Below are 26729 nucleotides of genomic sequence, written 5' to 3'. Positions count from 1 at the left end.
ATGATGGCTGACTTCACTCTACAGACACATATAATCAAGAAAGTATTTAACAATGGTGAGCATTTAAATAGCATGTAAAATGAAATGAGCATGTTATAATTCATGACTACCTGACAGGTGCTAAAATATAATTGTTCATTTAACAGTCTTTCTTACAGAGTGTTTGAGACATTTATGAACCTGGTTTTCACCCTGACTCTGTAGAAGCAAGCATCTGTGCCCACATGACTTCTGTCAGTAAAATGTCAATTACGACTAAGGATTTTTCTCACTTGGATCAATACAACACTATTTAAATATCCCTTTATCCAGATTAGTTATATGAATTCTTCCATTATACCCTTTGATCCTTAGGAAATTATTCTTTTAGTGATACTATAAGGACCAACTCAAAAACCACAATTAAGAAAACATTTCACAAAAGCAAATAGCCTAAGAAAAACGTTATGGGCTACTCAGGTCAACTCTGCTAAGGTTGTTGTGGTGTGATTATTTTTAGAAATGAAATGCAAGGGAAGACCATGGAAATGCCAGGAATATGTCTATATAAAAACAAGTTGTCTTCTATTTCTGATAATATCTGTGTCTCATATTACCATGTAAAGCACTGGTTTTGTGATTCAGGTTTCTCTGGTTTGGGAACCATATCTTCATAGAGGGGTTCAGGGGGAGTTCAAACAGTGACTGTGCTGCGCAGAAGCTCATGTTACAAAGCCACAGGGGGATAATGATCAGGGATAATGATGAGTTGGACTTGCAAGTGGCTGAGGGTATCAAAAGCGAGAAACATGACTGCAAGAAAGGAGCCATTAAAAGCTCCCAGAGAGCTGAGGCTTTTTGGAAACACAAGGAATAATTGCAGATTTAAATAATGCTTCATTGGTCTCTTTCAGCAGTGAGAAAATAAGACAGAAAGTAGGATTAGTTCTTAGAATAACTGGTTCTGATGCACTTCACATTGCAGTATTTTCCTGTTAGATCAGGCAAGGAGACTAACTATGAAACTGTATTGCAGACGCCGAAGAAAATTGCATTCCAGCTAAAACCAAAAATTTTAAAACTGCAAACACATATCATTGAAAAGAGTAAAAAGTGGGAGCCCTAATCCTCCATTAACACAAACATGCAGCCAGAATGCCTGAAAACAAAACCAAAACCAAACAAATTATGATGGTGATCTGGGACAAATATCTCAGAACGATACTACTGAAAGATTGTATTTGCTCTTGACCACTTAGATTTGCAAATAACGAACATTTCGCACTTCAGGTTGACATTGTGAACGTTAAAAAGAATACAAAACCTCTCAAGAATAACACAGTGATGAGCAGGCAGAGCTCAAAATCAGATACGTAAGTAGTATTTTGCAACCAACAGTAACACTACAAGCCACGAGAATGACCAGTGTTTGGAAAGAGATGCATGAACTGCAGAAGTTAGATCACTGTGACAGTGTTCCCAAGTATTACCAGAGATTATATCTCCTACCATGATATTTTACCTGTTTTGTAACAGCAGGACACTGTTGAATTTTGTTCAAGTTTGTGATTACTTCCCGGATCCTTTTCTGTGTTATTGCAATACAGCTAGTTTTTCCCCATCCTGTGTTTATGCAGCTGAGTACTGTTGCCTAAATGTGGCAAAAGTCTGGCAATCACACTGTTTTTTTGGACTATAACTATCATTTTGAATTCTAATTTTGCTCTCACTGTATTTGCAGCTCTTGCTGCAAGTTAATAATACTCCAAATTATAGAAAAAAGATGTACCTGTGTCAGACCACTTCAGAGCTAGTGGATATAACTTTCTATTCTGAAAACAAACCTTTGATACCTCTTTGCCAAATATAGTTTCCAGCCAGTGTATGGTTCTTAGAAAGTTTCTCTGAGGCCTAAAAGCAATTATATGGATATGTTTCTCAAGGAACCATAGAACAAAAGAGGTGACGAAGCCAGACACTGTATTCATTCACAGTGACAATGGCAGAGGAAAAACTAAGTCTAAAAGGCAAAGCCACCACACAGCAAACAGATCAAACTCACACTCTAATTTCAGCCAACTAGTATCAAAAGCATACCTTCAAATTTGCAGGAAAACGTCCTTCTACTGGTAACTATTGTAAGCAATAACCCTTCCTCAGACTCTCCCTAAAGTGATGTTGACAAGTAAAATATAAATTGGATAAAAAACAATTTCACCAACTTTATGAAACCACCTTGGAAACTACATGTATCATGAGTGGTAAGTACGTTACCCTCACAGTTTTTCTTAGATTAATCTAAAATGACAATGTTTAAGTGACCTCTGAATGCACAGGAGACAGCTTCGATTCTAACTTACAGAGATTTAGCTTGCTATTGCTAATATTGCACAAAGCCTCATATAGTTAATGCCATATTGACGGTGGAAGCTGATCGCTTCACAGAATGTCCTTTGTTAAGTGAAGTGAGTGGCATTTAGAATAGATTAATGGCAAAAATAACCTTGTTATTTTTCCTTCTTGTACAAACGTAAACAGCGTGGACTGATAGATAAGACTCTAAGCTGGGAACTACAAGCTCTGAGGTTTTGATTAGTCCATTCACTGATCTTGGACAGGTCACTTTCAACTCAGACTGCCTAAGTTTCAAGGAGCTGGGAGCTGATGAAATTTCTTCAAAAGTTGCTTTGATTTTCATGGACTAAAATTCTTTGTAAGAACTAGGTATTCTTTCTTCCTTTGTTTCTTCTCCTGTACGAAGCAAATTTTCATTTCAGTGACTTTGTAGCAATAGTTTTCAAACCCCTTTCCTGTGCAGTAATATCTAACAATGTCTTTTTCACTCCTCTTATGTACCAGGTGCCTTAGTCTCATACAGATCTTGTCACTTTGTGGATACGTAACTCAGTATTTCTTACCAGCACTTGCCACAAATTCAGTATGTCCTTTGATATAAGCTTTAAGGAACTGCTTTAAAGTGACAAAAGGCAAATATCAACTTGTTCTCAAGGTTTCTGCTTTGTTCCAAAACCACACTTACTATTTGGAATACTGCAGCAATTTCCTGCTGCTACTTTGATCCAAGAACATCATGAGCTATGCAGGTGGTTTCTGTCACACCGTCATTCATATTTTTGACAGATTTTGAGTCTGCATAATATTCCCTGATAAATTTCTTAATGTGATCTGTGCCAGGAAAGGAAAACTTATGTTCTGCCAGCTTGCTGACAAACCCTATCTATGATATCATTTTGCTCAGTCAGTAATGCAAATAAAACTTCAAATCACAGTGAGAAATACTGAAGAACCCAGCCACTGAAATACTGAAGAACCACAAGAAGCGGCCACTGCTCTTGATGAGGCTGACTCACTAAATCACAGAGTTACATGTAATTTGTTGCATAATCATAATCTTGGTTTTAACTAAAAAAGTATCTTTAGTGAAGTCTGGAGTTCAGCAAACCTACCTACCATCTTCCATCAGCACAATGCAATCCTTCAGGTTAAACAATATTATAATGCAAGAACAGCACCTGTTAATAACTCCCCTTAAGTTGAAGATACAAAACCAAGGAGGGTTATCCTGTTTCAGCTTCTTAAAGTACTCTTCACTAACATCTTTGACTTGAGGTAGGAGTAAGTAGGAATAGTACTGAAATTCCACGAGTCAGCCTCATACAGGTTGTCTAGGGAAGAGGTCAAAGACATAAATATTCTGGACTCTAAAAAACATGTAGAAACACAGGAGGTGTTCAGCACCCTTCCCAGCTATCTAATTACTCTAATGGAGAATGAAATGAAATCAACTTTAATCTCTAGCACTTTTTCATACTATAAAATTTAAAAAGGCAAATTCATATAAGATCCTAACTGAATACCACAATGCACAAAATATCAATTTACTTATTTTCCTGATGTAAAAGTACTGAAATGTCTATACTTGGACATAGTTCTCTTAGACAGACAATGTATTCGCTCATTATAAAGCTGAAACCTACTTTGAAATGCTGTTTTGTCCTATCATAATCAGCAGCTGGGCATAGTGACTGAAAGAATTTAAGAGGATAATGTGGGTTAGGGCCATTCCCACACACGTCAGTTCTGAAGAGTTCTAGGTCTTCTCCCTCCTCTACTACTACCATTTAAGTCATTCCCTTCTCCCCACCTGTTACTTTTAAAACTTCTTTTGTTACACACCATTTGATTCCTCCATTTTCAGTAGTACTCCAGCACGAGACACGTTTTACAAGGCTTTGATTCTAATGCACAACAATATAAGGTCACAGGAGAGATCTTCAGCTAGACTTCAATGCCACCAGATAAGGGAAATAAAGGCAGCTCTTTGTGCTTAACATCCCTGGGTATGAACAGAGCTCAGACGATATGCAAAAATAAATGCTGAAATACGAAATACAAGTATTTACTTGTTAGGTAAAGATTTTTCTCTAACACAGCAGTCATTCATAACAACTTGGAAAAATTTTCGTGCACTGTAAGATTTTTAAACAATGTATTTTAAATGTTTGTTTGCCATGAGAGTACGCAAAATTCCCAGTGGTAAATAAAGACATCATTGTACCAGTTGCTATACAAACAGAACAGAAAGCGGATTACTACCCCAAAGATCTCACAACATAAGTTATCTGACACATGAGTACATTGATATGTTACCAAGTCTGAATTTTGTTTTAAACTTTCTGCAATGACTGGTGAGAATGACCCTGCATCCTGCAGTAGTTTACTTACAGGCAGAATGAATTATGCTTTGAGTCATTTTTATAAGGTTCAAAATACTAAGAAATTACAACTATACCTTCTCAAAATAAGATTCCTTGTTTGCTTATAGATAATTGCCAGGTAGCATCTATAGGAGTGAAGCTACAAGTGGTTTGCTTGAGAGAGAGATATAAATACACAAACTGAATACTAAACATAATTACTGGATCTCCAATGTCCCAATTTAGACAGTGAATAAACGCCCAGCTAAGAGGTGGAACTGGTTTCACATTTCAGTAGTCAGCTTCCAACAATGACAAACTCAATGGCTAAACCGTCTGAAATACTTTCTTCTGTATGGCCACTATCCTAACCTCAGCATATACCATTTTTACACGGATGTCACACGTTTCTTGCCAGTCATTCTAAGGCAGAAAGCTCTGATCTGGAGATCAGTTCTGTTTCCCGTTTCAAGCACACACCTGTGCTGCTTTCATTTTTTTCAGTTGATTCAGTTGAAATGATAACTTTCTGAACTTACAGTAATATTTAGCACATCTTTAAAGGGTGCAAACAGATAATGAATAGTGATTGCAGTGATAATTACGCTTGCCAGGAAGTGATGAATCATTTCATAATCTCTTGCTGGTCTTATTTTAAAACTAAGAACTTGGCACTTACACTTTTTTTTGGTGATACGTCCAAAAAGCTGCAGCATATTTTTTTTAGACTGAGGGTTAAAACAGACACACAGAAACATGTAAAAAGAAAACAACTCCTTGAAGAAGAGAAAAACAAAGGAAGAAAAGCCAATGACAACAGAAAGTCCAAGAATTTCTAGATATGTGGTCTGAGGCTCTACTTAAACTGCCAGAATATTAAGCTTTCCACACTGGTATGGGGAGGAAACATGGAATAAAGCTCTAGAAAAAATGCTGTATGAGAACCAAAAGGAGTTTTAAGGTATGGGATATGATGAAAGAGCTGCAGAAATTCAGCTACATGTAAATGGATCTAAGAAGAAGAAAAAAGCTCAGAAAACGAAGAGTAGAGTTTGTTTCTTGTGATACATTGATACTCCAGTGAAATAATTAGTGCTATGTCCGTTATCTGAGCAGAATCTTGTAATGGTGGAATTTATCATTATCACAGATTGAGACAAGACTATCAAAAGTGCCATAAAGCCCTCTGTTTAGTTTCCATCAAAAGTTAAAGGCTGGGCACTTAAACACCCTAATTACTTTCTAAAAGTCCAGCTTTCATTCCTCCATTTTACCTGAGATTTAATTAAAAACTAAGACAAGTCAGTCACTCCTGAGCATAGCTTCCTGCATGCAACTTTGCTCTTCACAGAGGTAAACTAGAGAAAAAAATGTTTAGAAACTTTGATTTAGAATAGCTAAAATGAAGCAAAGGAGTGTTTTCTGTTTTATTCAATTATGGCATTAATGGACAAGTATAAAGAGGAATAAGAAATAAATCCTTTCCTCATCACACTTTTTCTCAAAGCCTTTGAGCACTGAGGATTACATAAACACCGAGAGATGTCTGGCAAACATTTGGTTTGAATATTTTCATGCTCATGTTCTCCAACAGCCCCTGAAAAAGAAGGTCTCTGAAAGGCTTAAAAGTAGCAGGCAGCTTCGTTTGATTTTTCCATGTGCTGATCTGACAAGAAGAGATTAGAAAGTTCAAGCATCTGCTCCTGACCCTGACACAAAAAGACACAAAACTACAATAAAGATCTTTTTAAAAAAAGTCTGCTTAGAGTAGCGGTAAATGTTAAATACAATGAGCACTGGCAGCCTATAAGTTCACACAGGAACTGCTCCAAACCTTTGTTGCATTTAAATTCTGGAAGTTTTCTGATTATCAGTATTCTGCATTTCATCATACTGGTCAGACTGTGACTCCCGGGAAGAAGCACCACTAACAGCAACACCAGTGGCCTGGAACATAAACAGCCCAGAGAATAATGCCCAGAAACCTCTAAAATCTTTTTAGCTGCTGTACTGTAAATAATAATAACAAGTGCTTATAAGGATAAAACTTCTACAGAAGAAAGATCTTTCTTTTTTTTTTTTTTTTTTTTTTGCAAGGACATGTTTTTCTGTGAGATTCTGCATTAACAATACCTGTATTAAATGCGGAGACTGCGTTGCCCTACTTCTGATGTCTCTTTAGTTTCCGGTTTTTGTCTAAAGTATCATTTCATGTCATATTTTTTTTATTATTCCCATGTTTTCCTGCTATTTATTATGGGACTGACACTATTTCAATTTGGAAAACTAACAGAAAAAAAAATTCCCAAATTAATACAAATAGTACTTTTAAAATTTATTATAACTTGCAAAACCTGTGGATGAGTCTGCCTGTCTCCAACCCCTCAGATACATTTTTTGCAATGGTATGTAGTGCTGTTTACTTCTAAAGATTATTCTTACATTTTGTTAAGTAAAAGGAAGTATCCAATTAATTTCTTTCTCCACAGTTTCTGACGGCCAGCTGCTGTTGGTGACTTGAATCGATATTGGTATATTTAACCTTACATATCTAAGTGCTCTAAAGCATTCAATTTCACCTAAGTAACAACACGTGAAAAAGTATCAGTCAGGTTTGACAGGTATTTTGAAGGAAAAATATCACTATTAGTAAGTGGAATTTTCAACAATATATATGTATAGGTTTAACACAGCTGACTATGAAAAAAAGTAAGTCTTTATTTTATTTTATCAGCCAGAAGTATAGTTATATAAGAATCAGCAAAAAGGAGATAATAACTTTCTGTGATACATGAAGGCAGCATGCTTATCATGACATTTACGCCTACTCAGATGTTCATCTGGGGAAGTCATATTGACAGCTTAGCTCTTGAAGCCATCATTGTTCACAGACACATACAATTAATAGCTAGACAGTAATGAGATGTAAGTCTACATTGAGTATGCAGAAGGTGGAAGGTTGTGGTGCACCCACATATATCCACTATAAAACCTCGCTGTTGCAAAGACTGCCTTTATTAGCAAACCAGGATAAATCAAAGTAAAATACCATTTTTGTGAACCCTGCGTAGAGCTACTTTCCAAGTCTGGCCATCGTCCAGAATCTTTTGCTTGTAGATTAGGGGCAAGAGGGTAGCAAGAGGTTTCAGAACTTGTTCACCCTGTGTACCGCCATCTTTAACTAGATACCTCTCCCATATCTTTGCACAATAAATCACCTGAACAAATCAATAATCATTTGTCTGGGGCTCTGAGTTGCCAGATGAGCTGATTGCATAAAATATCAGACGTAAAGTAAAAGATGCATAAACTTCCCGACCCTGAAACAGTTTACAATCTGGTAAAAAGCCTACAGAATTTAACATTTCTTATGGGATGGGAATCTTAGCTTTTAATCAGTTTTACCAGTGACTCTGGATTTCAGAGGCCTCAGAAGTCAGTCCAGAGAAATGAAGTCTCCTGCAGGCATGTATCAGCGGAAACACTGAATAATCAAAAACCAAAGAGGCAAGCAGGAGTAGAGATGAGGAGATATCAACATAACTTTCTGGTCAAGCAATTTGGTTAGCTGGTTTTGCTGCCTTTGAGATGAGATGAAAAAAATAAAAAGCTGGAAGTACCATTAAAATGAAAACCCAAGACAGAAATCAACGCTGACATCACAGATACTGGAATTATCTAGAGTGTATAGCCTTCAGCTATAGCCCTCACTACTCGTCAGCTCTGATTCCCACTCAGCTCTCTACATATGAGTAGAATCAACAGTAGTCACAGAGACGTGCCTCATGGTGGTAACATGAAAGTGTGTAACACTTTCTTTCCTGTTTTTCTTTCTTTCTTATCTAAAGCAAAATATTTGGCATATCAATAAATCCAGATAATTTGTGTTGACATATATTTCATGTTTCCACAATATACCTTCCTTTCTCCATTTTTCGTCTTAAGTATTTCTTTTAAATATCTTTTTAACACTTTTGTTCTTGCAAAGAAATCGCAATGAGCCATCAACCCAAAATGTGCACATTTCCCAAACCCCGTTAACATTTGTTTATCAGAAATGTATTAAGTTTACTTACCAGATTTTACTGTTGAATAAGTCCCTCAGCACCACCAGTCATTCATATCACTTCAGCCTCTTTCCCTGAGAGGTGAAGTGTTAAAAGAAGCTCTTTTGCTAGCAAAACACAGTGACATGACCAAAACGGAATCAACTGAAACTAAAAATTAAGCCTTTATTCTAGGTCAGGTATTAGTTCACTTTCTTGCTCTCAGAACAACAGGTATTTGCTTAATAGTCACAGATACATTAAAGTTTTTGTGCTACTGGAGCTCAAAGAACTACTTGAAATGTTTGAGAAGTTGTTTCATTGCCGTGTATGTAGACAGTATAAGCAACACGGTCATAACGAACTACAGCAGATGGGAAACACGACATTAACAAGAATGTGGAACAATGACCTAATTTATACCAAATAACTGCAACTAAACGTGAGTTTAGCAACCTAATCATTCTGTAACAAGTAGGACAAAAATATTGATCAGCGTTTTTAAGTGGAGGGTGATCTGAGCATATTATTTGAGTATATTGTTTAGAAGCTGACAGATAAAACATGACTGTCAGGGAGGAGGGTGGGCAAGTGAGAAGCTAGCCTTTGGGTGTAGTTTGAGTGAAAAATACCATCAAGAGAAGTCTCACCCGTCACAATAGTTCTTAAAGCTAATGAATGAATGTTGAGAGAATGTATTGGTATCATTTGGTCTGTTTCGCTAGAACAAACCCACTTAGTAAGGAGTCAAGAGAACTTGCAGTCATGTCAGGATTTCATGGTGTACTGAAGTGACTAAACACTGAAGGAATGTAGCAAGCATCTTTCAGCAAAAATGGAGGGGGATGACAGCCCGCTCCATAAATATTGCTGTCATCTACCTTTAAGACTATTTTTTTCAAACATTAATAGGAAGAGGATCAAACAGCACATTTAGAAATAAAAACAAGTGCATAACCTTGAAAGGAAGTGAGTGGTTTTGTGAAAGGAAAAAAACCACTCTTTTTCTCTGCTGCCTTCTCTTTGTGAGTCATGCTCTGGGAGTGGTACCAGAACGTCTTGTTGTCCTATTTCTATGGAAAAAATCCTTGAGCAAGTTCATTCTTTATTAAGTTAGCATGGTGCCAAGCAAATGTAAAACACTGAATCTTTGATTCAGTGTTTTCTATTGTTCCGACTGCACTGGGGGAAAGAGGGAAGCAAACTCACGGTTTTGTTAACAGTGCTTCAGCACCGGCATTGCTGTGAATGGTGCTGGGCAACAGTTGCTAGCGTTTGCCAGCTTCAGTGAAGGACAATCTTTTCGATACACTTCAGGGATTTCATTTCTCAATACACCAGTTTCAGCAGTGAATTAATACTTGCACCCCAGCTCTGAGAGTTCGTTCCCACTCCATACCACATCCATTATCCCTTTAACTGTGACAATAAACCAGATCCTTGAAATGATCTGCATTCCCACAAATAATCTGGATTAAAGGTATCTCTCCTTCCCAAAAAAGGGTGGGGAAGTAAGAGACAAGAAACTAGCCTGACTACTGAAGCAAGCACGCGTTGTTGTATCCAAAGCCGTGAGTTGAAGCTGATGCAGATAAGTGGAATAACTTCTGGTGTTAATAATTTTTCCCACAGTATAAATGCGACCTTTTTATGCTTACTAAATTTGTTAGGGAAGTTTTAATGTGAACAGAAAAAAGCTACCTTCCATTGAAGTACAAGCACCCGAATAGAAGTGTTATAATTGTATAATCACATCACTATAATTGGTAGTATATTGCTGCTCAGATAATGCCTTTGTTCATTTTCACTTTCATAATTCATTTACACAGATAAGGCAATCTGGGTAGCTGCAATCACACATGTAGGCATTGGTGCTTTCTGGATAATGAAATTAAAAATTAAAAATGGTAGCCTACATTTGCTCATTAGCAGTCTACTTTTGGTACAGAGATAGTTTACTGAGTAAAACATCTCTTTTACATGTGTAACTGCTGAGTTTAATTCTTTACACATGAAGGAATGGCAGCTTCTAGACTCACAATTTTAGAAATGGCTTTCAGTGTTAATTAGGAAGAGAAGCATAGGGAAACTAAAATGTTTTTGATGGGAAGAGACATTTTGTAACAGGGGAATAATGCAAAAGAAGAGTTGTTTCAATGGGGAAGGCTGGATTTAATCATGAAGTGAAGCAACAAAGGCTTTTGTGCTACTGACACTTTCCTCTGAGGCAACTCAGCAGGGAAAAACCAAAACTTCTAACTTTTATTTGTTGTACACTTTTAGCGGTGCTGACTGTATAGCGAGAAGCCTTCAGCCACCTATAAAAACGTGAGCACAACATTTAAGACTTCATCAATTAATATGGTATATACTTCTACTATTATACCAAATGCTGTACAATATTGGGTATATCATGGTAGCTGCATGCTGCACTAGAAAGGAATGCAATGTAATTATTTGGTTTAGGTGGCGTGGCATTAGATAAAACTCTACCTCTCCCTTCCTCCCTGTTCCCATTCCCTAAATTACTACAGAAACACTGCTAAAATAAAATTTTAGATGATGATGTGCAACTGGTTTTGGTTTCAACGTCTAACTCCCTTCATCCACATAGTAAAAGCTTCACAATTGTATTAAACATGGTGAGATCTATTCGTGACGATCATAATACAAATTACAATCTGCTGATTTTATTGTTAAAAATAAATCTAATGACAAACTGGGATACAATCAAGTGCATGTAAGCTGAGGAGCCCATCCTCAGTTTGTCTATCTGCAAAAATATATCTCATTAGCGAGAGTGGCAAAAATCCAAATTCATAGCAATAAATAGCGACTTTGTTGCAATCTGTTTCTGTGTTACTACTGTAGCTGCAGCCAAGTGACAGACAAAGGGAGGTAAACATGTTTCTTTCCTTTGGGAGAAGGGGGAAAAAAAGGAAAGGAAAAAAAAAGAGAAGCTTCAGGGACTCATTCTTATCCTTCCAGGTAACTTGCTCACTTAGCAGTTAAGAAAAGAAGAATCACATCCAGTAACAACTAACTTTGAAAAATTATAACAGACTTGACATAGCCCAGTGTTCAAAGAACGGAGTGACAAATAAACCTTAGGCAAATTCCACTGCATCCATAAAATACTGTGCTCTTCTTGTCACAATAAAGTAAGTCTGTTTTGAGGTCTCATTTATTATGTTGTAATTCAATAGCCTCCAATTATGCTGGTGTGAGACCAGAACAAGGCTAATTTTATTAAATTATGGACTTGATGGAGAAATCACAGGCTGAAGTTCTATGGTTTATGCTCTATGGGCATCACATCAACTGTATTGTGTTAATTATGTCACAAAAACAATCACATACCTTTTTTTCCTCATTCAAAAACCCCAGACCTCTTTCACAGTGTCCATTTCAGAAAAATCTGTGGTCCAACACCACATTTTACCTGAAGGAATGAACTGAATATTGGACCTTTATATTTTCTTACATCTCAGAAGTGCCGTCTTGCAAAGCTATGAGATTTTCAGAACTTTCAGATTGAACCACAAAGTCCCAGTATGGCCAGGAACTGGAGTGCCTTTAAATATTATTAGATCCGAATGGATTGGATAAAAGCAGATGACTGAGCAAAGTAGAACCCATAGCTGCGCCATGAAGTACTTTTTGCTGAGATAGAGAGTTGCATTATGCAGCAGCCCTTTTGTGAAAATCATCAACTAATTTTCAGAAGTGAAGCATCATATGGAGATTTTTGCACTCATGCCCATGTATAAAGCTGGAATTGGTCCCATGTATGTGGTAGTCTGCCAGCTTCAGTAAGGCATGGGTGCCAGCTAAAGACAGATTTAATATAGCTTGTACAATGTAGCAAAATTTCAGTTCCATGCCAAGAGGATCATCATAATGTTAATCATTGTCAAATGATAAGAATGCATTTTAGTGTGAGGAATCACATCTGTTGTCACTTTACATTGTCGTTATAGAGCTTTACGCAGTATCTTTCTGAGGTTATTTCAATGCAAAGTCACCGTATGTAAAGCTCCAATACTGTTTTTCATTACTGGGAATGAAAACAATACAGTTAATCTCTAAAACGTCTATGAAATCTACCTTTTCCTTCAGATCCTTCCCCTTGAAATCTCCTACTGAAGGTGATGTCTTAAAGTTTCATTCCATTCCGTTGCTCATTCGAACTAAGCACGCATTTGAGATTACTTTTAACATGTAAAGGTTGAAAAGTATTTAAAAATTAAGTTCTATTAATAACCATGTTTCCCTAAATAGTAACATGATTCAAGAACTCTGCAACTTCTGAGTCCTCCTCTCCTAAACCGAGATGATTTGAGCACTGAATCGATGATGAAAATGTGCTGAACTTTCAAACTAAAACATCTTAAGTAAAACTCACAGGAAATTATATACTTTCACTAACTCATTACCCACTCTTTACATTTTGCTTTCACCTTGTATGTGAACACAAGGATATTTTTAAACTATACACAACGGCATTCTGCATACAGCCCTTTGTCATAAAGAAAGATCAGCACAGTGCTAGATGGCTCTATGTGACCTCACGCTAAGACAAGGCTGACTCTCTCATGTATCCAGAATAAATCCGGCCAAAGCTGAGTGTAAGTCAAGGGAGAAATAGGTGACAGAGATGGCTCCGTATGGCTTATGCCCACCTCAGCCACCTGATTTTTCCAGGAAGTGATAATATTAACATATTATGGCATGTTTATTAGTGTTGAATTTAATCAGACAGAGCTAATGCTAATGCAGAGCTAGCATGTGATGTAAATAGATACGCAAGGTTCTAATGAAAAAGCAGTAATACAATTAGAGAACCAAATCAAAGCTAAGATTTTCTATAAGAATTTATAATACTGTGTTTATTTTAAACATCAGGACATGCATTGTCATAGTTGTATTAAATCTATCACAATTTAGTCTTCTAAAAGCCTCTAAGTGTTTGAACGCAAACTTCGGTTTAGGCTCTAACAGTGACAGGAGCAACTCAGAAAGTTTGGATTGAGCTATAAACTGTTATAATCTTCTGGGATGCTCGTATCCTGTGTTTACCTCATATCCAGCTCTAAAGCAGACTTGCAGCTGTTGTACATTCACTTTTCAGCCTTTTTGTCCCTACCTACTATGTACACAAACCATTTTTCTCTTAGCTAATGTTCAGTTTCACACAGTATATGACCCACATTCGGTCTCCAACAGGGGTATATGTTGTGGTCTTGGAATACTGAAGAATAAAACAATACACTACTGGTGAAGGAAAGGAGAAAGTTTTGAAACATTAAACCAGAATTAGAAATCATAAGGCCTAGGCCAGAGGTGTTCATGAGCTATCTGTTAGGTATTCTTGGAAATTCAATTTCTGTTTCATGGGTCAGAAATATATTACCAGTCTTTCATTTCTTATCAAAAAGACCATGGGACATAGCCCACTTAATAGCCGAAAGCTACTAACAATTAATTATAAAGGTTCAGAAGTGTGTTGAACCAAAATGTTTTAACACTTTTATGCGTAGTTACTCCTACACATGATATATTTAAATATTTCTGGAACAGTAGGGATATTCTAGCAATCAAGTGGAGAGGGAATCCCTTTTTGATGTGTAGCTCACACAAGGCAGACAGTGGCTAACCAAACTACTCAAGAGAACAACTGAAAATAGAACTAAATATTTCTCTCTTGGAGGCAAGGCTCCTCATAGTTATCACTAAGCTATTTACACATGTATGTTATTAACATTTTTCATTTTGACATGTCTTTGACAAATATTTTTAAATATTTCTAGAGAAACAAGCAATATTAAATCAATCTGCTTAGAAAGGAACTTTGAAGTCAAAAGGCCCAAATAAGCCAAAGTTTTTATCTATGGCATTTTAAGTTAAGAACATAATACTTCTGACAACATTTACATAAACCAGAGAGTATCTATTAGAGACAAACTTATTTTGAAGAGTATAAATTTTTTTCACTCCTTCTACATATAATCTTGCCACTTTAAATAATATTTCCTATCATCTATTGATGGCAGTTTTCCTTCCAGAGGTAAGTGCACTATTTCACTCAATAAATCAAAACAATTGTATAGTTTTGAGGAGTCTTCATGGTGGGAATAGGAAGGAAAGGCTCAACAATTTTCAGGGCAGTATAATAATGCACCACTGTTAAAAGCATCAAATACATGCACTACATGGAGAGACTGAGACATAAATTATTCTCATTATTAACTTGGGCTTGCAACCAAGCTAAGCTTTACAGAAAAAAGGCAAAACAAAACCAAAACCTGATGTATTTGTTGTAAAAGCACACTTAAAAAACTGTAAGAACACATACATGCAAAATAGTCACAGGCAAATTAATCTGAAGTCTCATTTTTGTTCCAATTAGTTAGAATTAAGACCAATAATGTCTGTTCAAGAGAGGTATAACACCAGAATAGGGTTTCCTTGTCACAGCAGTATATGGCAGGGAAAAGGCCGTATATATCTCCATCTCACTGCCACTGACTGTTACAGTATCATCCCATAAAACTTGTTTGGAAACTTTAACCGACCTTACAGCTGGTGAAGGTGTCTTAGTAGCCATTGAAACATATATTCCAAATTACCAAAGAATGAATATATCAACAGAGAAAACCTTCTGTGATACTTTAGCAGTTTTCTGTGAAAGGGAAATATCTAATTTCAGTTACCCATAAAATCCAGGGTCTTTCCAGTTAAGTTGAGAATAATTAAATCAGAGTTGGTCAGTAATTTTCTAATTTAACTTTTTCTCCGATGGAAAATTTCAGATTTTGTGCACAGCTTACTTTGCACATAAAATTATATCTATCTCGGAGATTTCCTGACTATAGGTAACTATTCCACTGGGTTGCTCAGAGCTGTGCTCCTGGATCATCTTTGGCAGCACACGGACTAGAAACACTGGTTTTCAAATAACCAGTTTACTGCCATCTCAGTTTATGGTCCTGGAAGTACAGAAGGTCAGAAAGAGATGTTGACTCAAATTTTTTAAAACGCATTTCAGAGTACTCATTCTTCTGAGGATTTAATTTTGGTGGCCTTTTCCAAGATTTTTTAATGTATTTAATTTTCTTCAGAGCAGGAATTCTAAACTCCAGCCCACCCTAATGGAAATCAATGCCAATGATGTAATGCTTTTTGCAGCGCAGTTGCCTGAGCATCACAAAATAACACACTGATGACAGAAAGGGACTGTGAAAAGGGACAACCATTTGCAGCTCCAGCTGAGCTTGGCATGTTTGGCATCTCTGCCAAACAGGTGTCTCCGTTATCGTAAGTGAAAGTATTCAGGGTTAGGAAATACAATGATAATAATAAAAAACTACAGTTTAGAGGAAAAAATTTCAAACCTTCATCAAGCCTTTAATAAAACCAGAAAAGATAGCTACTGAATATGACTGAGTGGTGTCACAGGTATTACAAAAAAAAACCCCACAAAACTATTAAAAACAATCAGTAAATAAAAATACAAAGCATATAACTGCAGGTAAGCATGGCGTTAGATGTTGATTCTTCAATAAATTCTGCAGACAACACAGCAGAAAAAAACGCAACAATAGTCTTTCATTTCAATTTTCCCAGGCAGAACAATAGTTCTGTATTGCAGATGAACAAAAGAAAGAAGTAAATACTACCCAATCGTCTGTTCCTTAGTGTCTTTCTGGCATAAATTACACTCACAGTGAACCATTCAAATGTAAGTGCCTCCAAACACTATTTATCAGAGAAATTCACAACAATTAAATGTCTGCATAATATTTATGGAGGCTACTTGTTTTCCTGGGGGCGCCAAAAGTCTGGAGAAGGGTTGGGTCAAACAAACTGCAGCCAATGTCAAACAATAGATAATGGAGTATAAGCACTTGCACAGACAAACTTCTTCCTTTAGATCTCTCCCTGTTAAATAACACTGCATCAAATACTATCTGCGTTATGCTTGGAAGGTTGCACTGCTGTAATTCAGGAGTCTCTAAAGCGGAAAAACTCATTAAATAAATAGCAACAAAACCAGGCAAAAATGCTGAACAACAATGATTACAAACATTTAGTTATGCCATTATGCAGCAGCCATGAGATCAGTGAGGAAGACTTGAGAAAAAGCACATTCCTGTTTTGTTTTTTTTTTAACTTTGGAGGGATATTTGTAGAACTACTAGTTCTGGAAAAAGTAAAGCTTTAATGTAGGTCTCACATTTTTCTGTTCTCCAGCAGATGATATCTCAAGGTGTACTGGCTTCTCTGGAAGGTCAGGTGTATTTGCCTAAATTGCCAAACAGAGAAGCAGCTTAGGAATACTTTTTTTTTTTTTTTTTTTGTCATTTTACGACACTGACTCAGATGAGCATCACTTCTCTTACTCATTCTAAAGAACACATATTAAACCACATGACTGTCCAGCTTCATTGTACAGACCATAAACAGCTAATGAATACTCATTCTCAGGGCATTCAGGTCAAGAAGAATCAAAATTTTAATATAGCAGTTTTCACCTTTTTTCATTTGCAAACACCCACAATATTGCCAGTGGTGGCAAAGAGCTTTATACAGCAAAGGCAAACAATGGGTTTAGGGGGAGTTTAGATTACAGTTCTGTAACTGCTAGTTGTAGATTACCTAGCAGTACTTAACTGATTCAGTTCAGGTGCAACTATGTGACTACAATTGTCTTGAATTAGCCAAAGTACACAACATGGATGTTTACACTGGCCCTCTTTCAGGCCAGCTTTCTGTTGGCTACAGGAGCACAGACGTTATCTGATGTATCAGAAAGCTGGAGTGACATGGACAATACTTTATCTTCATAAAATCTGCCAGTTCAAAGTTAACCTTTCAAAAACACTGGAACAAAATTGAACCCTCAGGATAAGTTCATATTGGATCAACACTTTCTGTCACACTTTGGTCTAATACTAGGTACCCTAGAGTAGGATTTACAGTATCACAGAATCAAGGACTTAATACGAGCGACTTAAGACTGTTTTGTTGGAGAGGTGCTCAAGCAGAACCATCTCCTTTCACTTAAACTTCAGTTATTCCCACCATCAGACAACTTCCTCCATGGTAAGGATGCAACTAGATATGAAAACACAGGAGGAGTCCAACCTAGGAACTGATTCAAGTTTAAATTTATGGTAAGGGTAAAAAAAAGTTATTACAGGTTATTTTTAACACAGAAGAATTTCCTGCATGGCATCAAAACCAGTCATGCTAGAACAGCTGAGAAAGATAGCATGGAGGCAGCAATATGAGTTGGGAGGCAAGAATGAATCATGGGAGACAACTTAATTCACGATGGCTGCTGAAAAAGGTCACCTTTTAGGGGCTGTGTAGCTGACAAACTCCCTCAGATCACAGAAGACCCATTTGGAAATCTCTTTTCTAGCAGAACCCACAGGAATAAATACAAGAAGTCACGGTAACAGTATTTGACTCGCACTTGCAAAATTACACATGCTGGCAAACAGTCAGAACCACCCAAACTTTCAGAAGTAAGTCACATACCCCTTTAAGACCTTGCATATATGTATTCAGAGAATGTGCGTCTATGGTCTGAGCCACACACTGCTCTGCAGCCAGCTGCAGCCTTTAACTGATAGTGAATGCCTTTAGTAGCTCTTTACAAGCAAGCCTAAGCAGTTTTCTAAAAGAAAAGAGAGGTTTGGGAGAAGGCTGGCTTGTTCAGTCTACAACAGTCTGACTAATTGTAAAACTTTATGGACCGTGAAAACTGAGTCACTTCATTGTCAGCTGTAACTTTATAACTGATGTACTCAATTTCTGTTCAGCTTCCCTTAACCACAGCAGAGTGCAATTTTTTTCTGTTATTTTAGTCACGACTGCTCAGTTTTCTCTATCTCCTTAGGAAAATTAAAGGACTGACTTTATATTAAGTTCTGACTGCCACTATAGCTCCTCTCCACGAGCCCCTATTTTACAAGTTCCATAAATTGCATTGGCGACCTCAAGTACTTCATGAAATTGTACGGGAAGGCAGTAGAGGAAAAACAGAAAATCTCCCGAACATCTGCTGTCACCAGAGAACAAGTAAATTACTTCATCACTCTGCAGTTTTTGGGTCAAGCTTAGCCCATTTTGTTGATTGGTTGATTGATTTTGCTTCTTTTTGGGGCACTTAGGATGTTTTGTTTGACAAAAAGAAAGCCCACTTGTTAGATACGATACAGTAGCACCGGAGCACTTGCTGCCACACAGTAGATCTTAAAACCTTTTTTGCAGTCTTAGTTTTCTAAAGACTCCAGTAAATGGCAACAGAAATAATTGCAACTCTTTTGCTCTAGCCCTCCTCCAGCGATGATATCGGGAGTAAACCAGATCGGATGGCAAACACAAACAAAATGAAACAGTGCTAAATGCTTAATTCACTCCTAAATGATCAATTTGACATCTTACAGGAAAACTTCTGTCAGAAATTATTTTGATAAACCAGAGGTTATGTTTCTCTTTCGGTTGTATGAAGTTGATGCCTATTTTTATTATAACTTCCACTGGTAACTATGCAATTTCAGTGTTTAGGCATTTGCATTTTTTCCCAACTCTATATAATTAACAAGACAAAAGCCTTTTTTTGCCTATTCAGATATTTTGACTTCAGTCTGTTGTGGAGGTGGAGCAGAAACTGGAATTTACATGTGGAAGGGCAGTATGAGCTCTGAGTTTTTGACCAGTAGCTCTAAGAAACTGCTAACTATTTTGTGGAGGGCTTCAATGTGTACCAGCTAAATCAGAGAGTGAGGTTTTTGAAAGAAATGTTTATAATGACTGGCTGGTCTGCAGGGCAAACAAGGGTCCCTGCACAAGTAGCTGGCAGGAGTTCAAAACAGGAGAAAAGTAATTATTTGTGTAGTGGATTATATACAATGTCTTTCTAGGCAGAGACCTGAATCGAACATTTATAAGTTAAATAGTCACAAAAAGAATCTTTTAGGAAATCTTAGAAGTGTTTGATGTAGCATAAGTAGAGTCAGAAGTCTAAGCCAAACAAAAATACAGAATATAGAAATGTGAGACTTCATTTAATTGCAGTTCAGCAGTCAGCTTCGTGAAATGTTATCTTTAATTTCCCCTGCAGTGTTCTTAGATAAACTACTTAATTTTAATTGGAAGCATATGTGAGGAGTGCATATACACGTACATTTAGGATTTTGATATTTTATTATTCAGGGACTGGGAGACCTGTAAAGACACACTGCTGCTGTTCTTAGCGATATCATAGGCAAATTATGGCTTGTGCACCACTCCTTCAATTTGCAGTCATTTCTAGTAGAGCTTTCTATAAGCACAGCAATTCACCTACCCACAGCAAATCGGAGGATTAGCATTTACTCTAATCCATCAAAAGCATTGATATGTGCCAGAAATTGCAGTAAAAAGTTATTACGACCCAGAAAATTAATTCTGTGCCTCCTATACATGATAATACTGGAAACACCTTTCTAACAGCCAAATAATATCATTATTCTAATATGACTGGATAGAAGCATTCTCTAAATTGCTAATGTGAAGTAGCTGAGTATGGCTAAAATATCTATAGCTATTGAAAATTATAACATTTATCATATTATAAATTTAATTAGATACATATTTTTAGGTTACAAAGTTATCATTAGAAATTGTCTACCCTGACTACTCAGGCACAGAAACAGACTTTGGTTTCAAAATCAAAAGAAGCTCTTCCCAATTTATAATGGAACAATTCTTACTGTAATTATAGCACTAATGGAATACATATCAATCAACAGGTAAATCATTATATAACTTCTGTTCAGAGCATTCTGAAATCATATTTGACAAATAACAGCTTTAATTTTACTTAAATTCCCTTTAGAAATAGCTGTCATTTGAATTTTTTCAAGAGCTTAAGATTTTCCTTTAAAGAAAAGCTAGGAAACGGTAAATATAGGCAACATTGCAAGTAAAAACTATTTGAACTGTATATCCATTTGTTCCTAATGTAGTTTGCAGTAAGTGACAATTTGTCTTGCCATTTTTTTACCAGTTATCCACCTGTAATTCTAGTTCTTCTCCTCTCCTTGATTGTTCACTACTCACAAATTTATAAACCTTTATATCACAAAATGTTAAGTTTTGATAATGATGATCTTTTTAGTTAATCTTTACTGAACATTCATAGTTTAGCCAAATTGAGCGTACAAAGAAGGACAATAAGCAAACACAAACACCAAATACAGTATAAAATAAAACGTGAACAAGGAACTTAGAAAAACCAATGAAAGACTTCTTTCTTCTGGAAACTGTTCTATAGCTCTGCCACCAGTATCCCCGGATCTGGTGAAGGAATGACTGGGTGAGGTTCCCTAACTAAAGGTACCCAATTCTGGTCCCTTTTAGACCTGACAGGCTGCTAATCTGGATTCTATTTGATGCATTTCAAAGCATTCTCTCTTCTTATACTTCAGCAGGTATGGAGGAAGGTATGTCTACTTTCAAGTTTCCTCAAATCAGTGGCTAGGGCCCCTTTTTGCCTGTACAAAATGTGTACACATGTAATGACAGGCATTTGTCACTGCAGCACTGCAGGATAAACAAACTGGGTCTATGAGTCAGCCCCTTTTAGTGTCTAAAACAGTTTAGACTCGCTGCAGAAATTAGGGTCTATTATGTTGGATGTGGACGAAAAGAAAGGGAAGAAGGCAAGGAAAGAAGTTTATGCTTTTCCTCAAATCCCTTTTGCCACCCAAGTTAGCACAAATTAGTTTTAGGACAGTGATGGCGGTAACACAAACTCTTAAAATCAGTGACAATTACGTAAAGTAGTCTATTCTAACCACATGTGAACTCTACTCCCCAAAACTCTTGGGACCTTGGATTTTAACTTTTTCCATTCAGAGGTTTTCCGGCGTCTTAGAGACAATTCCAGCAAATACGTTTAACTGTGAAAAGCAAGTTGTTTTCTCACTAATTAATTCAAAGCTCAGAAATGTAACTCACTCCTAATACTAGGTTCAACAGTAGTGGGGATACAAGAAGCTACCTGCAAGGAGGTGCCTACTTGCAAAATAAGATAAGGTAGAGGGGGTCTGACTCTTCTGTGGGTGACGTTGAGTGAAGTTGCAGCCAGCCAATGTATACCGTAAACAGACAGCACACCATTTCACAGAATAATGAAGAACACAGAGTTAAGTCAAGTCTATCTGCAGATTAAGCAGAATACCAAACACGAATTAACAGAATACCAAGCGTACAGAGCTCTGCTTTAAATCTGGTTATCCGGGTTCTGAATCAAAACACTTTAAAGAAGCTGCTTCTCTTTCAGAGCTCACTGCCACGCTCTACCAGCAGCTGAAGAGAAACTCTCCTAGGCAGCAAATCTTCTGGTCCTATTGACACCAGAATACATTTCAGCTGGAGAATTAGTTACTGTCTAAAGTAAGATTCCATCTGATGCAGAATGAAAGGCTAAGGGAGAAAACAGGTTGAGAAAGAGCACCCTGGCCAGGCTGTGACGAGATGCCTCCTGAAGCAGCAGGTGTACAACACCCCTTCAGTCAGGCAGCTGGAATTCCAGCAGTGGCTTGAATGGCTTTTGCTTTTACTCTTCTGCATAACAAAGAATTATAAAAGCCCCACTGTTATATGACTTATTTAGTTGTCACTTGTTTGTTTTTGCTTTCTCCCTGAAGTACAAAACATCAGACACTCACAGTCTGCATACTGAAAATGCCTTAATTCAAAGATCGGAAGCTCAAGTCAAGACAGAAATGTACATGACTCATTTTCTCAAGTAAGACCTGTTTCAGTGAGCTTGTGTTTTACATACTCAGACATCAATAAACTCAGCACCAATGCTAATGAAGTTATTAATTTCAAATTCATCTCTTCTCTGCTAGAGAATCTCCTTTTTTTTGTAGCACTGATGCAATTGCAATGTAAAGAAAATAGAGTTGGATTTTGACTTGCCATGCAGAAGGCAGAGCTTGGTCAAGCTTTTATCACTGCACTTAAGGAGAGCATTAGATTAGGAAGGTCAACACAAGCATATAGAGTAGAAAACCCATAGAAATGCCCTTTCATTCAAGCTTCCACAATACCTAGCTTTTCTCATTGGGCATTCAAAGAAGGATTTTAATTTATCCTTAAGCATACTCAACTCAACTATCTTATAGAACAGCCTGCATTTACAAAAATTAAAAAAACCCAAAACCAACAACAAAACCACCCCAAGATATATGAGGTTAAATGTATATGGAATTCTGCAGCCAAATACAGATTTGAATGCCCATTATGTGAACACTGAAATGCTAAAAGAAAAGAAAAGCTTATTTTAAGTAAGGACCTATTGTGTAACTTTTAAACGCTATCCAGATAGTCACCTAAGTGAAATCCAATGTTCTTTCAGAAATAATGACCTGCTGGCAAGAAGATAATGAGCACGTTTCACTGACAAAATACAGTAAAACTGTGTCAAAATCACATGTATACATTGGTGAAAACTCTGCAGGCCTGTGGACTCTACCAGCAAGAATACATTCAGCTTCATAACTTGCACCGAGTCTTCACTTCAATGTAGATATACTACTGTACACTCCTTTAAAAACTCAGTAGTTTGCTTCACACACTAGTTTCATTAACAGCTCCCCTCTCTAAGACAAAACAATTCCCCTGACGGACGATTTATAAAAGAATTCTTCCCAAATCAGATTATCTGTGGCAGTTCCACTTATCCATCCCTCTCCCCTACTACACACAAACATACTTCTACTTTGATATCTGTGCATCAGCAAAACGAATCCTTTTCCTTAATGACTGATGCTTATACTACAAACCGAGCACGGAGATCTGCTCTGAAAAATTCAATTCTTTGAAATTTCCTCATACAATATTCATAATAGTGACTAGTCAGTGATTTCAAATTGACTAGTGAATAATCAAATGAAATCATTGGGAAGTCTGAAAAATAGTCATCTGAGCATGTATCTAATAATATAACCTGTTTCTCTTATATACAAGTATTTTGGCACTATCTTTGTCCTGCAGTCACAACAGCCATGAGGGTGGCACCAAGATACACGATTTTCAAACACTTAAGCTCCATTTGATTTTGATACACCACAAACTCCAACTATTGTTTTAAGTACTCCTAAAGAAGCATGAACCTTATTTCCTGGAGCTGTTGTACTGAGTGTCACTAATGTTTAGTTATTTACATTCGTTTGTTTAATGGAACCATTCCAGAGGCAGTTGAAAGGAAATGTTTCAACCCAAGAGCCTAACGGTAACAGAGAACTTACAGAATGAACAAAAGCAGCAGGTTAGACCCTACACAAATGGAAGTCTGCACAAACTGTTGGAGGTCTCTAGTAGCAGAAATGCAGAAGCAAGATGTGTAGCACCAGGAACTGATTGAAATATTTGCTCCGCTACGTACATTTTGGAGTTTCTAGGGGCAAAATGGTTCCCAAAGCGCATGATCTTAAACAGAGCGATGATAGGATTCAGAGCAAATATTCAAAAGCATATCACAGAGAAGTTCGGGCAAAAGCCCGGCCACAACTGAAAAGTGACTTTCCAATGAAGCAAACCAACTTTCTCTTGAAAGAAAGCAGATGGTGGAAACTCCCTTCCCCACAGCCAGCTTGAATCTCTACCCAATGCATAGGGGAAACAGGCAGTGCCATAGCCAATGCATCTAATCCTTTTAGCACTGAAAGTAACGCATTTTCATTCAACAGCTGAGGCACTATATAGCATCTGTGGAATACCTTTAGAAACCCAGTATTTCAAATCTTTCCAGAAAAAATAATAGTGCCATTTCCTTGCTTCCAAAGCAACAAATATAACATGTATTTATTTGTAACATCCTGACATCAGCTTTCAGAGCAAAAACCAGACAAATACTTATAAGGAGGCGTCAAAGTTTAAGTAAGGGGTTTAAAACACACTAGTGTGATGGAGTTCTCTCTGACAAGTTGCAGATGTTTATTTACTGATCATTTGCACCAGAAGTCTGCACTGAAAATTGTATTTGAGAGGAGTGAATTAGACACAGCAGGTGCATAACTGTCCCTTCAAATAGTCCTTCAATCAGTTTTTAGCATTACTGAGCACCAAAATAATTGACAAAAAAAGAGAGACATAGCGTCCTCCTAACAGCTAAGTACCTTTTATGTAGACTTCTTTACCTGCACTCTCAAAAGGCAAAGTATTGATACCTCCTATGGAACTGCAATAATATACTTACCTATTCCTGACAGGAATGATGAAACAGCTTCAGCAATGCCGGTTCTGAAGATAACATTTACAAAATCATACCAGAGCTGTGGAAATATTAACCTGAAAGGACTTACCTGCATTTCAATTTGGATAACTCTCACTAGTTACATATCTTTTAAATGAGGTGATCGAACCTTATACGGAGTCTGACATTAACCTAAGTACCATTGTATATGAGAGCGATGTACTGTATTATAAAAGCAAATACTATTCACAGCTTAGAGATAACTCTCGCATTTGCTAATTAGTCATTTTAACAAACAGATGAATATGATCTTTCCCAGGGAACAGAACAAAAGCCAAGGAGAGAAGCTACTCACATTCCTTTGAGCCGTTGCCACATTTTTTCTGCGTGTCCTCCTATTTGATACTTTATAGAGGTGCTTTCCAGTTCCCGAGTTGTTTCCGTCGCTCGAGCCCCCATCGTTATTGTCCTACAGCGATACAGTTACAGTCAGGCTCACCAGCAAGTAAAAGCATTCTTTAGTCCACTACAAATGTCAGAAGATCCACGCACGTTAGACAGTAGCTGCTGTCATACCAAAACACATTAGAATTAAAACAGCTGAGGGACGATCCTGCCTGAATCGCTATTCACTTTGATAGACAAATCCACTCTTCCCCCCCCCCTCCACAAGCACAGAGCAAGTACACACAGCTCCTCTGACCTCACGAGTCTAATCCATATGGGTGAGCCAGCTACTATACTACTGACGGCTCAAGCTCCTTTCTCATGCACTTTTTCTGCTGTAGGAACAGGCACAGAAGCACAAAAGATTCCTTAAAATGGACTATAATTCATGCAGAATAAATGTGAACGGCTTTAACAATCCAGAAGGAAAGAAAGGCTGTTTTTTGCTCTGCAGGTTGGAGAAACAGGCTGCAACAGGAAAGCAGATGGTAGAAGCCAGTATCAGCCACATCACCCTACAAAAAGAGTGCATGTTCAAATGCCAGAGCTTTCCTCTCTTTAGTTGGTCCTGAATTGATTCTTAATGAATAAATATCTACCAGCCTCTCAATAAAAATATGACTGTACGAATGCTCAGTCGGTACTGAAGACATGTATAAATCCCTGCAGAAGAGAAATCAGAGCGCTCTACAGGTTGTTATTGAAGGAATACGCTGTAATGATGACTATTCACCTTCTCCTAGCAACTCCACACAGTAGGTAACTGTCAATTTAACCAGTGGAAAATGCAGCAGCTGCAAGACAGCCCGCTCAGCGAATCCTTCGGGACAGCATGCGTGTGTCAAAATCTGATGCTGAACTGTGGGTGTCTGCCAGCAAAAAACAATTAAGTGCATGCAAACAGCAAAAGGGTTGAGGACTAAACGGTACGCCAGCCGTGCAGCAGATTGCCAGCTCTGCTTTTCAAGTGCAACCCTCAGAACCTGGTTGTACAGTTGTACCCTCTCCTGTGGTTTAGAGAGGGCAAAGGAGAGGATTCCCTTGCTGCTTGCTCAGCCACAGACGTGGGTTTGCAGAGCAGCTCCTGTACTCTGTAAATAGCACCTGTCTTGTTAGGTAAGTCAGTAACAATTTTGATTTCTGAAGCAGCAGCCAAATAACCAAATGTACCACAGGCTTATCTCAATGACCACGTTTGTTTCCATCAGAGTAAGAGCTATGCAAGAAGCCATGCAAGAGGGGTGTGCCAAGTAGGAGGAAGTATGACTGAACTTTGTC

At 37.4% G+C, this 26729-nt stretch overlaps 1 protein-coding gene across 9 annotated transcripts in view; it reads right to left on the bottom strand.

Moving 5' to 3' along the window:
* Nucleotides 1-26436, bottom strand: part of PDE1A (phosphodiesterase 1A) — a 166212-nt gene extending 139776 nt beyond the window's left edge. For 3 of the 9 annotated variants that reach the window (XR_012588242.1, XM_074594019.1, XM_074594026.1), the window contains exon 1: nt 25360-25664. Coding sequence is in view for 8 of the 9 variants with exons in the window: in XM_074594019.1 (XP_074450120.1) it covers nt 25360-25463 (104 nt within the window). In the remaining variant the exon portion in view is untranslated. Of the gene's footprint in view, nt 1-25359 lie in introns of all 9 variants that reach the window. The other 6 variants (XM_074594021.1, XM_074594029.1, XM_074594020.1 and 3 more) reach the window with 4 other exon arrangements.
* Nucleotides 26437-26729: the final 293 nt, after the last annotated feature.

This window comes from Larus michahellis, chromosome 7 (assembly GCF_964199755.1).
Source record: "Larus michahellis chromosome 7, bLarMic1.1, whole genome shotgun sequence".
Lineage (NCBI taxonomy): Eukaryota > Metazoa > Chordata > Aves > Charadriiformes > Laridae > Larus > Larus michahellis.
Note: the sequence above shows the minus strand (reverse complement) of the source record. Positions and strands in the feature narration are given on the sequence as shown.